This window comes from Cydia amplana, chromosome Z, assembly GCF_948474715.1.
Source record: "Cydia amplana chromosome Z, ilCydAmpl1.1, whole genome shotgun sequence".
NCBI lineage: Eukaryota > Metazoa > Arthropoda > Insecta > Lepidoptera > Tortricidae > Cydia > Cydia amplana.
Genome location: NC_086096.1, coordinates 18029599 through 18044383, shown reverse-complemented (window position 1 = coordinate 18044383; position 14785 = coordinate 18029599). Strand labels below are relative to the sequence as shown.

Below are 14785 nucleotides of genomic sequence, written 5' to 3'. Positions count from 1 at the left end.
AAAAACGGAACCCTTATAGATTCGTCATGTCTGTCTGTCCGTCTGTCTGTCCGTCTGTCTGTCCGTCCGTATGTCACAGCCACTTTTCTCCGAAACTATAAGAACTATACTGTTGAAACTTGGTAAGTAGATGTATTCTGTGAACCGCATTAAGATTTTCACACAAAAATAGAAAAAAAACAATAAATTTTTGGGGTTCCCCATACTTCGAACTGAAACTCAAAAAAAATGTTTTTCATCAAACCCATACGTGTGGGGTATCTATGGATAGGTCTTCAAAAATGATATTGAGGTTTCTAATATCATTTTTTTCTAAACTGAATAGTTTGCGCGAGAGACACTTCCAAAGTGGTAAAATGTGTGTCCCCCCCCCTGTAACTTCTAAAATAAGAGAATGATAAAACTAAAAAAAATATATGATGTACATTACCATGTAAACTTCCACCGATAATTGGTTTGAACGAGATCTAGTAAGTAGTTTTTTTTTATACGTCATAAATCGCCTAAATACGGAACCCTTCATGGGCGAGTCCGACTCGCACTTGGCCGCTTTTTTGTAAAATCATCTTCCTCGCGCAGTTCCGGCTTTTTGCCACTGCTTATGGGAGCCTGGGTTCCGCTTGGCAATGAATCCCAAGAATTGTCTGTAAATACTAATAGAGATATTGAGGTAAACCGTAGGTATGAATATTGTTTGTAGACGGAGCACCGCACGTGCTGCGCGTGCGGGGAGCCCATCGCGGACCGCTTCCTGCTGGAGGTGGGCGGTGGCGCGTGGCACACGGCCTGCCTGCGCTGCTGCGTGTGCGCCGTGCAGCTCGACCGCCACCCCTCCTGCTTCCTGCGCGACCGCCAGGTCTACTGCAAGCAGGATTACGCCAAGTGAGTATGTCCCAGTCTCCCACCCGCCTGTGGCGTATATTTTCTTCTTGCAAGTCAGCAATTTCCTTCTACGGGTAAAACGGGTACGGGTACGGTTACTCTGAACTTCATGTAGAAAGATTTTTATAAATGTGAAGAAGGAAAGTTCTGCGCTCTGACTGTTGTGTAACACCAATATGTTTTGTGTAAAAACACAGGGCTTCTTGAATCACCACCTATAGGATACCAAGTAGAAATACCTACTCGATTCCTTTCGGTACCTACTTAAAGCTTTAAAATGAAACTAATTTATAAAAACAGAATCTGAACTACAAAAACATTTAGATATTATGCCGTATGTTATATTAGTCTTATTTGTTTTCTGCATTCTTGTGCTTTAGATCAGAATATAACTGTAATGCACATACATTCATGCTTATCCAAATAAATAAGTACCTATGTAATAACACAGTTTTATAATCAAAAGTAGACTACTATTAATTGCTATAGGTAATTCAACTAGGTAATCCCACTAGAAGGAGTTTGTATGTAGGTCCAGGTATGTATAAAGATTTGTTGCTGATAAAGGCTAACACTGTTGGACGATTTTGAAAATTCATCCCCTAAAAGAAAAAAATATGAGTTACAAGTTAATAAAATACAAGTTAAAAAAGGCCGTTACCTATACGAGTTCTAGGCGGATGAAATTGCCACCAGTAAAAACAATATTTATGTACCTACCTACGTAAACGCAAATCTATATATATGTATATTTTTTAAACCCTCTTACCTCAATATTCTTCCCTTAAAATACGCCAGTTATTAGTATTTACGTATAGTGAGACAATATAATCCCAAAGCCGGTAGATGTATTTATTAAAGTACATACATTTATATATTTAGTTAAGATATAAGTAGGTAAATAGGTACATAAGTAGGAACTTCTCATGGATTTGAACTTGGTATCAAATAGCTGGCCTACAGATCCGTAAAACACAAGTCAACGTTACAATCGTTTAGACGGTCAAACGTTAATCCTTTACAATACGCTGCCTACGTCCAATTAACCTTCGACGTATTAGAAATAACCAAAGTCATCATTTTCCAAGTCATCCGTGATGCCGAAATAGCCGACCAGAATCGAAATCACCGCGGTATGCTAGGTATGGCATAGGCGTGATGGCTATTGTCAGAGTGGTTGGGTTGCTCGAGGTATGTGCGGAGGTATGCTCTCAGGGTAGGCGGTCCGGTGTGTAGCCGACCTCTGACCTGCTTGCGCGCTGTGTGGCGAGCGTGATGATGCACTATTGACAGGCTCTAGGCACACGTCGCTCTTTTTGTGATATTATAGCGGAAAGTTCTGAATCGATACCCACTAGCATTATTGACGTCTGCTCGATGCTTGCAGCAATACTCACCTATTTATCATTTCAAAGTTCGCCTTATAAGGGTGGTGCAACCAAATACAGAACAGTCTGTTGCTTTCTTGCGTAGGTCTATATCATTTTTGACTATTGCATATTTATGTCGGTACTATACACAATGTTGAATACGTGTAACAAATAAATAAAAACAACGGGTTGCACTCCGGGAGTGCCGACAGAAGTGAAAACTCAATGACTAGTCCAAAATGTCTGCAGCACTATGTATAATTGACCCATCCTCCTTTCTATTGAAAAACTTTAGTTCCGATATTGCTGGCCAGTGAGCTTAAATTTGTAGCGTTAATTGTTTAAAATTCGAATAGAAATTGTAAAGTTACCTTGCAGACCTCGCATCTAAATATATTTGGTCATGATATTTTGAGTTTTATTCACCAGTACTAGAGTTGTAGCTTTATTTAATTATATTTGAGTGATATAAAGTTAGAATGTAACTGTGAGATCCTCGTATTTCAGCCCGTACAAGATTAGAACCTTTTTCATGTAATGTCATTGAGTTTTTCTTTATTGATTTAAATGCCATCTAAATGAGTGGCCATCTAAACCTTACGGTCACGTGATCGCCTTACGGTTACGTGATCGCCTTACGCTGTCTCGAGTTTATCATTTTTTCCCCACCTCAAAAAGTGCCCAGCGCCGCTAAAGAAGTTTTCACTTCAAAAACTTAGTAGGTAGGTACCTATGTATGTGCATATGCACACGGTAATGTTACTATAGCTGTACAAAAATAAAACCAATAGGGAGATAGAACTAAAAGGAAGTTTTCTAAAACACCTCTGCATCCGATCCGATTTACATAAACATCACTTTAAATGGGAAATAAAGAGTACTCTCGCAACAGGTGCGTGAGAACATATCGACTAAATAGAAAAAACAGGCCAACGTCCCGAAGAGTGGTTTTATTGAAAATCCGTCGGCCGAGTGTAGCACAACAAAGCGGTGACGGGGAACGTTGCCAGCGTAAAAAATACACCGGCGAGTCTGCTCCGTGACTTGCAACACTGGCGTTTTCATTTGTCATTTATTATGATTGTGATAACTGGATGCGACGTGAAACCATATATTTTAATCGAGACAGCTAGCGGCCAACGCAATGGTCCTCGGAACGAAAACGTTCCTTCGTGGTGGTACCCGAAATGAAAGTAGATCTATCATAAAAGATAGGTATGTTATGTTATCTACTATAATAAGTGTACCGCGAACAAAGTTTATGCGGTACACTAAAAATATAGTCACTTAAATGTGATTGTTTTTTATCTATTGGCATTCAGGTATAGTTGGTGCAACGTATTGAACCAACATTTGCGAGTTATGAATTGACCCTTATATACGTTACCTACATATTTGAAGCTAAGGCTATCAGTTTATCAGTTAAACTGTAGGTCTTAGCTTCATAAGTTCATATAGGTACCTACATTATGAATTTATATGTATACCTACGGGGGTTTACAGAAAAAAGTACCATTTTCGTAATAAAAACAATATCTTATTAATCTTATTATTATTACAAACAGTTTAAAAAAAATCCTGTATTTGTAGTGTAAAACGATATTACTTGCCAAATTTTATTGAGGTCAACGGAAAGTACCCTATTAATTTTGATTCCCTTGAGAGTGTCGAAATATACGTTTTTGGGGCATAAACGGCCGTATCTTTTTTTTAAGTTAACTTAGAATTTTGATTATTTTACAGCTTCAAGGGACTGTAGACTTGAGTATATGGTTTAAATTTCAACTCAATACCTCCATGCGTTCCCGAGATAAAGGGTCTTGACAGACAGACAGACGGACGGACAACAAAGGGATCCTAAGGGTTCCGTTTTTTCCTTTTGAGGTACGGAACCCTAAAAATTACCCCAGTTTTTCATACAAATTTTGGGTGTCAGTTTTGTGACGGTCTATACAAAATGTACGGGAAAATGCGTCTCAAATCTGTCAATTTTATTCGGACACTATTTTTTCGTATTTTAAATCGATAGTCCTCGTGCTTCTGAGTAGAAATAATGCAAAAATTTATATTTTTTCGACAAAAAAGGGAATGGTACATTTTTCTGAGAAAGGTCATACATGTACAGTCGCCATCAGATATATCGGAGCGGCTAAGCCGCTCACAAATATCTGAACACGCCTCTATTGTCGGGGCGTTAGAGTGCCTGTTCAGATATTGTGAACACCTCGGCCGCTCCGATATACAGTGTGTGGCCTATAACGCGGGCGAAAAATTAAAACGTAGATTCTACTCCTCAAACTAGACAATGTTTGTTCAGCGACTTGTAAAAATAACTTGTGGTTTGTATTTTAAAACACTTTAAAATTTAATCGAACACGCAATGTATTACGAAATTGATTATGCCTGTACGGTGACAAGACTGACGGGCAATGTCAATTAGACGGAATTTAAAGTACATTGAAAATATTATTTAGTTTGTTTGAAATGGGACAATTTTAAGACTACATAATTTCAAAAAGTTGTTGAACAAAAGTTTTATTGTTTGAGGAGTAGAATCTACGTTTTAATTTTTGGCCCGCGTTATAGGCCACACACTGTATTTGATGGCGACTGTACATACATACCTAAACAAGGGTCAATTTATAACCATTGATATAGAATAAAGTGTTTATAACTGACAAATATTGGTTCTTATGATATGAGCTTGTAGCTATTACAGCTTATACTCAGTAGTCAGTCCTTGTGATTCCTACACTAAATATAATATTATGTACCTGCCTAAATATATGAACGCTTCGTGATCATAAGGTAAGTAAGTAGGGGAGACAGAGGTAAGCTAAGATTAGTGGACACAGCATCCATATCTCGCAAACTATAGATGATCAACTAAATCTTGTTAGTAAAAAAAGGCGCGAAATTCAATTTTTCTATGGGACGGTATCCCTTCGCATCTACATTTTTCAAATTTGCCGCCTTTTTTTACTGACAAGATCTGCTTGATCAGCTATATAGACGATAGAAGTATGACCACAGAATAAATAATAGTACTAAGTACAGAAGACTCACTCTCTAACAAAACGCGTCTGTTACGATCAGCACAGATATGGCCGCTAGGTGGCGACAGCGCCACGCGCGGCTTATGGCTTTCCCCAAAATTGGGGCGGAACGGATGTACTTTTAGCTATCTGTAGCAAAGCGACGAAATCGCGGAGTGAGCCACGCCTGGTATGACTCCCAAGAAAAAAATGGTTCATTTTTCATTCTAACCAACTTCATCATACTATTACATTACATGGTCTTAGGTGAGCAGTTGAAGTTTTAGAGCGGTTAGAGCTAAATATTGCTAAAAAGTAAGTTTCGACATTTCTTCAAGGCCGTTTCCGTATCACTTTGGCATATTTTCGTTATATATTTGAATCATAGCAGAGCTTTTTATCATATATTTGGACTTATCAACGTTTATAAGCAAAGTCCATGTTTTGTAAACTAAAAGTGCAAAGAAGTGTCAACGTGTGAAAACTACAAAGGTGAGGTAAGTATAGGTACTGTTGATACACCTTGTTGCAACTTACCTCGTCAATTTTTTGTTTTATTTTGTCAGAGGCTGTTCATTTCATACCAAACTGTAAAATCATATTTTTCAATTTTAATTTAGCACTTTCATCACCAATTGAAAGTTTATTGAAAAAACCAGTATTTCATAATGCTATAAGTACATTTATTATTTTTTGAAATTGAAAACAAAAATTCTAAATTGAACTGCGGTTACCGGTGAAAATGTTTTAGTGACACTAGTTTGCTATTTATTGTACCAGTTTCAAGTTATTAGGAGAGTTGAAACAGACTGGATTGATGTATAAAACGAATGTTTTTAAATAGTTCTAAGTACACTATGGTATTTCTGTTCTAGGTGGTAAATGGTTATGAAATTTGCTATCAGATGATACAGATTTCGTATATCTAGCTTCTTAATATAAAGAATTATGACCGAAAAAGTCAAATTTGTTTCAACTCTCCTCGGTCTTCCCTACTCAAAGCATTATAAGAATTTAAGTTTGATTACAAGGTCACGGCATGTCGAACGTCACGAACGAACAAAGTGTCCGTTTCACAAAGTGGGAGAACATTTTCGCGTATCGACTATCAATTCACATCCTTGACATTAAGTATTGATCGATGATGCCACCAGGGTTTGACGGACAGCACATAGTTAGCATAACCTCATACTTACTGGTTTGAAGATACTTTTGTAATTTAGTTTAGAAATTGTTGTAACTGACATGAAATAGGATTACCTTTTTAATTTAATATTTAAGTAGGTAGATTTAGTTCGTATTTATTTCACCGATGTTCTTAACTTTTGGAAACATAAAAGACAAACAAAATACTCAAAAAATTTGTCTAAGACAAGACAAGAACACTGCGCAAGTCACTATTTTACTCGTATTATAATCAATTGGTTAAATTAGCGATTGTATTCAAGCTTTGACAAATTTATAATATATACGTATAAGGAATTAAGGGACTGTAAATGGCGACCGGTTAAGGGTTCGTTAAACGTGAGCCATGTCACAATAACGATATTTGTATATTATGGAACGCGCATAACGAGTGGTGTTGCCAGAACGTAAATCGACAGTCGCCGGCGGCAACGCGCGTAATTGCTTTTGTTGATATATTATCTGTTCATTGTTTATTTAGCGCACCTTTTTGTCTGGTAGCCGCTACCACGCGTCAGTGGTCCGCCTACGACGACACCCTTTTGTTTTTAACAGGATGTTTGATTGTCGCTAGTTCAAGAAACACTCGGAGCGGAGGCGCGAAAGCATCTGTTCACTCTTAACTTGTTAACCTTCTTTAATTGCACTGTTTTGTTCGGTTGTGTATATAGTGTCGGTGTGCATCGTATCTCGTTTAATAATGATTTCAAAGTATTATCCGAAAGTCCCATATCAGTTTTCGCAGGCAATGGATTTCGCTCTCACGCGATGTCCCTCGCCCACACCGCAGTAGTTGCAAATGCGCGCGCCATGTCGTATGTAAATGCACCATGTCTTCACCGGGTTTAATTAATCTCTAGACGCATAAATAAACACAAGCCTTAGATCGATTCACAGAATATTAAACACAATGCGACGTGAAATCATGACCCCTGCTAAGTAAATACCTAGTACCTAACTGTAAGTTTTTTGTCTAAGTAAGTATTTGTAAACATGTCACCTTTTCAAAACTGGCCTTCTTAGGTATATCATTTCATTTATATGAGAAATTATTTTAATTTACATGCATTTTACTTTAGATCCAAAATTATAATTTTAATTATATTGTATTTATTACGTTTACGTTGCGTAAGTTTCCAGTTTACTTATTTTCTTAAAAAATATATGCTATTCTTACATACATGCAACAAAAAAACCGTAAGAATAAGAATCACCCATACCTATAGGCCTATACTGTTGTTTTCCCCGAGAATGAGATTCATTATTTATTAAAAACTACTTTAATGACTCCACGAAATTGCACATTATTGCTTTACCCTGTATACTATGTACACACATGAGTGGTTATGGTAAAGACCGGGTATATTGTTTTATTGATAGGTGTTGAAAACCGTAATAGGTACCTACAATTTCACTGACCGTTTAGGTGTTGAAAGAAACTTCTCGGCGAAAAAATTAACCATGTCGAGTTTGGGCTCATTAGTAAGGCCTCAATTGGAAATGATAGACGTGCATAGAACTATTGAATCTATTGATGCGCGAGTAAAAAAAATGTTTTGGTAATAGTTGCAATGTAATTTATAGTAAAATGCAAATTGGTATGCTGTCTAATGAAAAATATTCCAAACATAAAATAAGGATGTGGAAACTGATCTTAGGTATTCCTAGCTGTTACAAAAGCAATGACAACGGTCCATTTTATATGGTAATATGTATTCTAATGGGTAGTTATTTACAATCACAATGCTACAGAATATTCCTTCTTTAATCATGAATCCTCTACGAGTAGTTAAATTTTACGATAAACAATCCAATATAAATGGTTAACTGCAAGTACCGCAACCATATAAGTAGGTTTATATTGACATTTATTTACTTATAAGATCCATGCTTGATTATCAAAAGTAGCTTGTTTATGCTCGAATGCATTAAATGCTCGTCATCAACAGCGTGTTGCCTAGAGCATAATCCTGAGTGACTCGAAATGGTTAAAACAAACGCTCGTATAATATGCCAATGAATCTCCGATTGCGGTTGTATCTAAAACAAATAACTTAAATCATGTCGTCGAGTGAATGGTCGGTTTGAATGGATATTAAAATGTGAGGCAGGCGCGGGGGAGACGAGCGCACGCCACGGAAAGCAATCAACGAGTGAGGATTTATGGCGGCGGCGCCCGCGGCGGCCGAGCCCGGCGCAGCGCGCAACGTGCGCCGACGCAGCCCGGTGCGTACGCGCCCCGCCAACGACGCAAGCCCGACCCCGACAACTTGAAAAAATTATAAAACCTGGAGAAATCTCTATTTTATATCGGATATGCTATCTAGAATCTGGGTAAGGGGTTAATAAATAACGGAAATTACACAGACCTCCTTCATGAATCATGAATAGTCAACACCTCGTGTATTTATCGGTCACTGCGGCGGTACGCAACATCTTCATTACGGCAGAGTGTTAAAACTTGTTAATCTGTCACTTGGTTAATTATTATGCAAGGACCACTGTTAATTGAATCAGACGGCGACAAAATGTTAATAAGCAGTGATAGCGGCGCGGCGCGGCGCGGGCACAGGCCCGTGATGCTCTCTCTAAACATATTCTGCATTTCCTAATGCAAAAGCGGCTTTAAGCCACCGACGCTGATAAGAACCCGATAATAAGAACTGGCCAACTTAATAAATATTCGAAAAACACGCGACTTTGCACTTCATCTAAATAAAGTTCAACGTAGAAAGAAATCAATTATAAAATACCTACTTATATAGGTAGGCATATTTTTTTGTAAGCAGGTACTGTGGTAGGTCACATTTGAAAATGACCCGGCAAAAATATTTACGTATGTAAATGAATGCCTTTTATTATAATATGCACACACATACATTATTAAATGGGTATGTTTGTGGGGTATTATTAATATCAAACAGAACTTTACAACTGTTTTCCAAAACATAATTGTAGTTGAGCGGATTTTATCGAAATTACTGCGGTATAGTACATATCTGACACTATTTTTCAAAAAATCGGCCACAACAGCTCGTCCGAATACGCCGACGAGTCATAAACGCAGACAACGCAGTGATTGAGGGCCCGATTCGGATTTTGAAATAGACATCTGTTAGATATCTTTTAGACATCGCCAAGATACGATAACGATCTAACCTGTCAAATTTGACATATGCGCGATTCTGGAGATACTCTTGAACGATTTCCACAAGGTATGGCTTAGAGATCCAATTCACATCTAATAGATATCTAACTCTATCTAACGTAAAAGTGACATTGGTTGCCCGAATTGCGCTGCAAAAGAAAAGAGAACTAGTTGAAATCTAAACTATAACGTACTTAGAATGGATCTAGTACGTGTCGTCTCTTGTGAATATCTTGAAGTTCGAAAACGGCAGTGCGTCCCATTGCTTCACGACCGTAATGGCACGGGCAGTGACACTTTTTTGGAACGTAGCTTCCAAACTCATGCTTTAAATATAGATACATAAAAAAGCTCGCCTCCATCGAAATTTCGAAGTCGTTAAACAGCTATCTTTAATTAATTATAAAGGTCTCTGGAATGGAAATCAGGTGAGTTGAGCAGCCAGCAAATGATAAGGTCATTTGACCATGCCAAAAACATTTGTTTTACTTTTTACTTAGTAATTACTTGTTAGGTATATTATTTTCCTTGATAATAGTCTGGACGCGACTTATCTTGCAAATCTGCTGCTACGTGTTTTTTGATTTATCACGAAGAATTTAGGGATAAAAGTATAAATAGAAGTTGGCATACAATAACATGTATTTTTAAGTTTAGTTACAGGAATTTGTAAATGTTGTTATGTAAATATATGTGAATTTTGTTATTTACCTAAGTGTTTTATAACACTTAATTTACTTATACCAATTGGTACCTACTTAGTTAATCATAAATTATTGTTAAAAATCATGCATTTGTGGGTGAATTGGAAAAAAATATATATATGCCGAATAGCGCTATCTCAATAACAAATGATTTTGAACTAGAAACTAAAGTACAAGTTGGCAATGAATTTTCTTTTGAGATATAGCTATTTTGGCTTAATAGGGCACACTATTAGTCATAAGTTAATTGATTCCATTGTGTTCCAACCATTTTTACATAAGTTATTACATGCATGAAAGTGTATAAGTGTATGCTATAAACGTATAAGTACCTATAAATTAAATACAATAGAATATTATTTACACAATTTAGTATAAAGGCGGATTGTCAAAGTACATTTTGTAGTTTTACTGCCATCTTTCGACACATGATTAAAACATTTAGAACGCCATTTGACATTGATCCTTATTCTTTCACTGATGTGTTAAATTTGTTAAATATCAAAAAGTGGCGCCATCTACTCGAGTATAGGCCAAAGGTATTTACACAATTTACTTTGACAATACGCATCTATTTAAAATTCTCTTTGCTAAGACTATTGGCAATTTACTTTTATCTCTGCCTCGCTGTATTTAAAATTACAATACAAAACGTACTTAATGAAGATATTTTATTTAATTTGCCTCGCCTAGCCTATGCGATTGTTAGCGTTTAATTTGGGGGTATTGATGACACTGCTAAACTATCCTTTCTGTTCCTGAAGGTTGGAGACTTTACATTGATTTTTATAATTCTTGGACGTGTAGCAATTTATTTATTATATAATTTATATATTATATAATTCTCTATTTCTTCTAATATTTTAACCATCAGGAACAGCAAAATATGAATTTTTACACTGTTTTATATTATTACCAAATTATTTTGCGTCAAAATAAACCTTTCACACAAGCTCTTATTCCTACATACTTATATTTTTCTTTGAGAGACAAGATAAATGAGAGAGTGAGATTCGAAATGGCCCCAAATCCCTCACTGCAAAGGTTGCGGGTAAGATGGGCATTGTATTTTCATTAGGCATCGTGTAATTTCTGTTACGTTATTACTTATTATAGTACCTATATAAAATATGAATCCTATGGTCTTGTTTTGCAGGGTAATAAAATTAATGCCGTAAATAAAATAGAGCAATTTTAACTGTGATTATTACTTTATTATTATTAGCCCCGCTTCCGAGGAATAACATATTTATCCTCTTTAATGTTTAAGTTTTAAACATCTTAACTAATTAATATTTTTGTAATTAATTGTTTACAATGTTTATTTCGTGAGTCAAAAGAAGCTGATTTTATGGGAATGTATAAAGGTCCTGAATAACAACAGGAAAATAAAAAATAAAACTCCATTAATAGTTTATTTCTCGTCTCTGGGATCAATCGAATCTGATCTCACATATTTTACAAGCTACCAGGAAAATCCTGTTGTACGTAAAAATAAAAGCTCGTGGAAAACTTTAGTATTGTTATGCGTGTCTACTGAAATAGTAGTTGTAGCGTGTTTTGAAGTAGCCCTGGTCTGTTTGCATAGGAGTTTCGGCGCGAAGTGCTCCAAGTGTTGCCGGGGCATCTCGTCGTCGGACTGGGTGCGCAAGGCGCGCGAGCAGGTGTACCACCTGGCGTGCTTCGCGTGCGACGCGTGCGGCCGCCAGCTCTCCACCGGCGAGCAGTTCGCGCTGCACGAGGACCGCGTGCTCTGCAAGCCGCACTACCTCGAGACACTCGACGGCGGCTCCATCTCCTCGGACGGTGATACATTCATACATATTTACTCTGAATTACATAGCCATCTGCTTAGGTTACCTGGCTGTATTACCTACAGTAGGTATTAACGATATAAAATTTATAATGAATGGGCTTCAAACATAAGTACAATATTCAAAACATCGGTGCTTGATGCATTCTTTACCTCGTTAAATGGGTACCTACAAGAATTAATTAGATTGACATCTCTTAAATTGATGATTGCCAACTACACACTAAAGCGACGATAACCGGTAACTTTTTGCATGAAATCTACTAAAAATGAGACCCATTTTCATTGTTTTTTTAAGTTTATAAATATAACAATTCACTTTTTTTTAGATGGTTGCGACTCTGAAGGTTATCACAAAAGCAAAGCCAAGCGAGTACGGACGACTTTCACCGAGGAGCAACTGCAGGTTCTCCAGGCGAACTTCCAGCTGGATTCGAACCCCGACGGGCAAGACCTGGAGCGGATCGCGCAGGTGACGGGGCTCAGCAAGCGCGTCACGCAAGTCTGGTTCCAGAACAGCCGCGCGCGCCAAAAGAAGCATCAGCACACTGGGAAAGGGAAACAAAACCAGCGTTAGTACTATTATTGCTCGCCTCACCGATTACAGTAGGCAAACTTTTGTAGCGCGGCGAACTTTCTCAGATGTACCGCCTATGAGCGGGATATTGCACCTCGAGCGAATTTTATTTGTGTAGCTAAGCGAAATGTTGTCACTGCGACTTTAGTACAAATTTGACATATCTAATTACTATAAGTTAAAAAGTGTTTGATTCGTTCTCAGGTTGGTGTATTTTGTCCGCAGTGATGTCGCGGGACACGGATCCGGTGGGGTTTGGCCGGCCGATCAACCTGCACCTCACATACTCCTTCCAGAACAAACCCCCTTTTGTTCCGATAGGTAACATGTTATAACAATATTTCATTTAATTGATCTTCGATTGATTGATTGATTTTATATTATGGCGGTAGACATTCTAACGTATTACTTACTGAAGCGTAAACTGTTTTTGGTGTTTCAGACGGCACTTCGTTTACGGATTCCTCGATGGATGAGCTCTCGGAAGATTCGTCGATCCATTGCATGCAGAGTGAAGTTTAAAATTAAAACCATTAGGTATCTACTCGTATAAACGAGTAATTTGCAGAAGTTTAAAATTTGTTTAGTCAGAATTTACAACTTTGGTTTCGAGCTTTGTGAGCGTAGAATATTAACAATCAATACTAGATATTTAGAGAATTAATGTAAATTAATAGTATTTAAATCAATGTATAAAAATAAGGCGTAAACAAATAACTATTTCTAAATTATTGTAAAAAGTTATATTTATTTATTTATTTTTAGTAACTGTGATACTTACGTTTGCTGTCAAAACCTATATCGTTTGCCTTTGAATTAATAGCTCCTAGAATAAAATTTATTTTTAACGTCTAAGTACAGGTAAGTAAATATAACCTTCAGATAATTAAATTAGGTACTAAAATTAGTACTTTTCACTTCTACAAACTTATGTAAAAGCTCCAATATATGTGCCAAAACCTGAATTTTTTGTATAATATTATTTTTTAGATAAAGATAACATAATTAATAAAATAATATTATACTTACATTAATATATTGATATCCAATTCTACCATATAATCTCTAACTCTCAGTTTAACATGTTATTTGAAATCAATCTCAGGCCTGACCGTGATCAGATTAAATATTCACTAAGTTCACCGTCAACATTTTGCACAAAACGATATTCGTAAATGAAACGATTTAAAATATACAATATTTTTATTTATTTATTACTCATGGCTATTTAAGAATAAGTAATGGTCACTAAAGTCATTACTTACGACGTTATCACATAATATACTCGTAACACATAAACTCTTAAAAACTAATGACCTGTTTTATAAAACAGATCTTGATATACATAAGGACTTAGATAAACATACTCTTCATCCTTCTAAAGCGAATAGCCTTGCTCAATAATAACCAAGTGCCAATCTTCGTTCTGGTTTCTCAGATACATGTTCCTTAATTATACTTATAAGTAATTCCACTAACTGATTATAGTCTGCAATTCTAGTTATAGTTGTCAATTACATGTATTATTGTAAGTTGTACGTGTCCATCGAATATCATAGAACATTACTTCTTTTTTACCTACCTAATGTTTAAATTATGTAAATAGCTAATGATACTTAGTCATTTATCAAAAAACGTGTCAATGGTAAACGTCGTCTATAGTTTGTTATGTGAACGCGATTCAACATCCCGTCATTGTAATATTACATGCTTGATGAGTACTAGGTACTTTAAGTTAATCTTGTACAAATTTATTGAATATAATTATGTTGATAAAAAATTAAATACTTTTTTAAATACCTACCTAGTGTCCCAACGTACAACGTATAGATAGTGCTCAACACGGAATGCTCTATCTATTCTATACGTTATACTAAGTACTTACACAGAATTAAAAACTGTAGGAGGCGCAATATACAATTATATTGATGTTATTTTTTTTTCTAAATAAACTCTACATTTTCACACTTTCACAAGATAATTGTGACGTAATAAGTATGTAGGTGTATAGGTAAATATACAGTAAGTAGATTTGAAGACTTATTTTCGTAGTTTTTATTATTACCTATTC

At 36.3% G+C, this 14785-nt stretch overlaps 1 protein-coding gene across 2 annotated transcripts in view; it reads left to right on the top strand.

The window, feature by feature from the left end:
• Positions 1–13268, top strand: part of LOC134660837 (LIM/homeobox protein Awh) — a 48888-nt gene extending 35620 nt beyond the window's left edge. The window contains exons 2-6 of one of the 2 annotated variants that reach the window (XM_063516672.1): positions 701–882; positions 11913–12130; positions 12467–12709; positions 12940–13035; positions 13157–13268. In XM_063516672.1, the coding sequence (XP_063372742.1) occupies positions 701–882; positions 11913–12130; positions 12467–12709; positions 12940–13035; positions 13157–13236 (819 nt within the window). In that variant the 3' untranslated portion in view covers positions 13237–13268. Of the gene's footprint in view, positions 1–700; positions 883–11912; positions 12131–12466; positions 12710–12918; positions 13036–13156 lie in introns of both variants that reach the window. The other variant, XM_063516671.1, reaches the window with a different exon arrangement.
• Positions 13269–14785: the final 1517 nt, after the last annotated feature.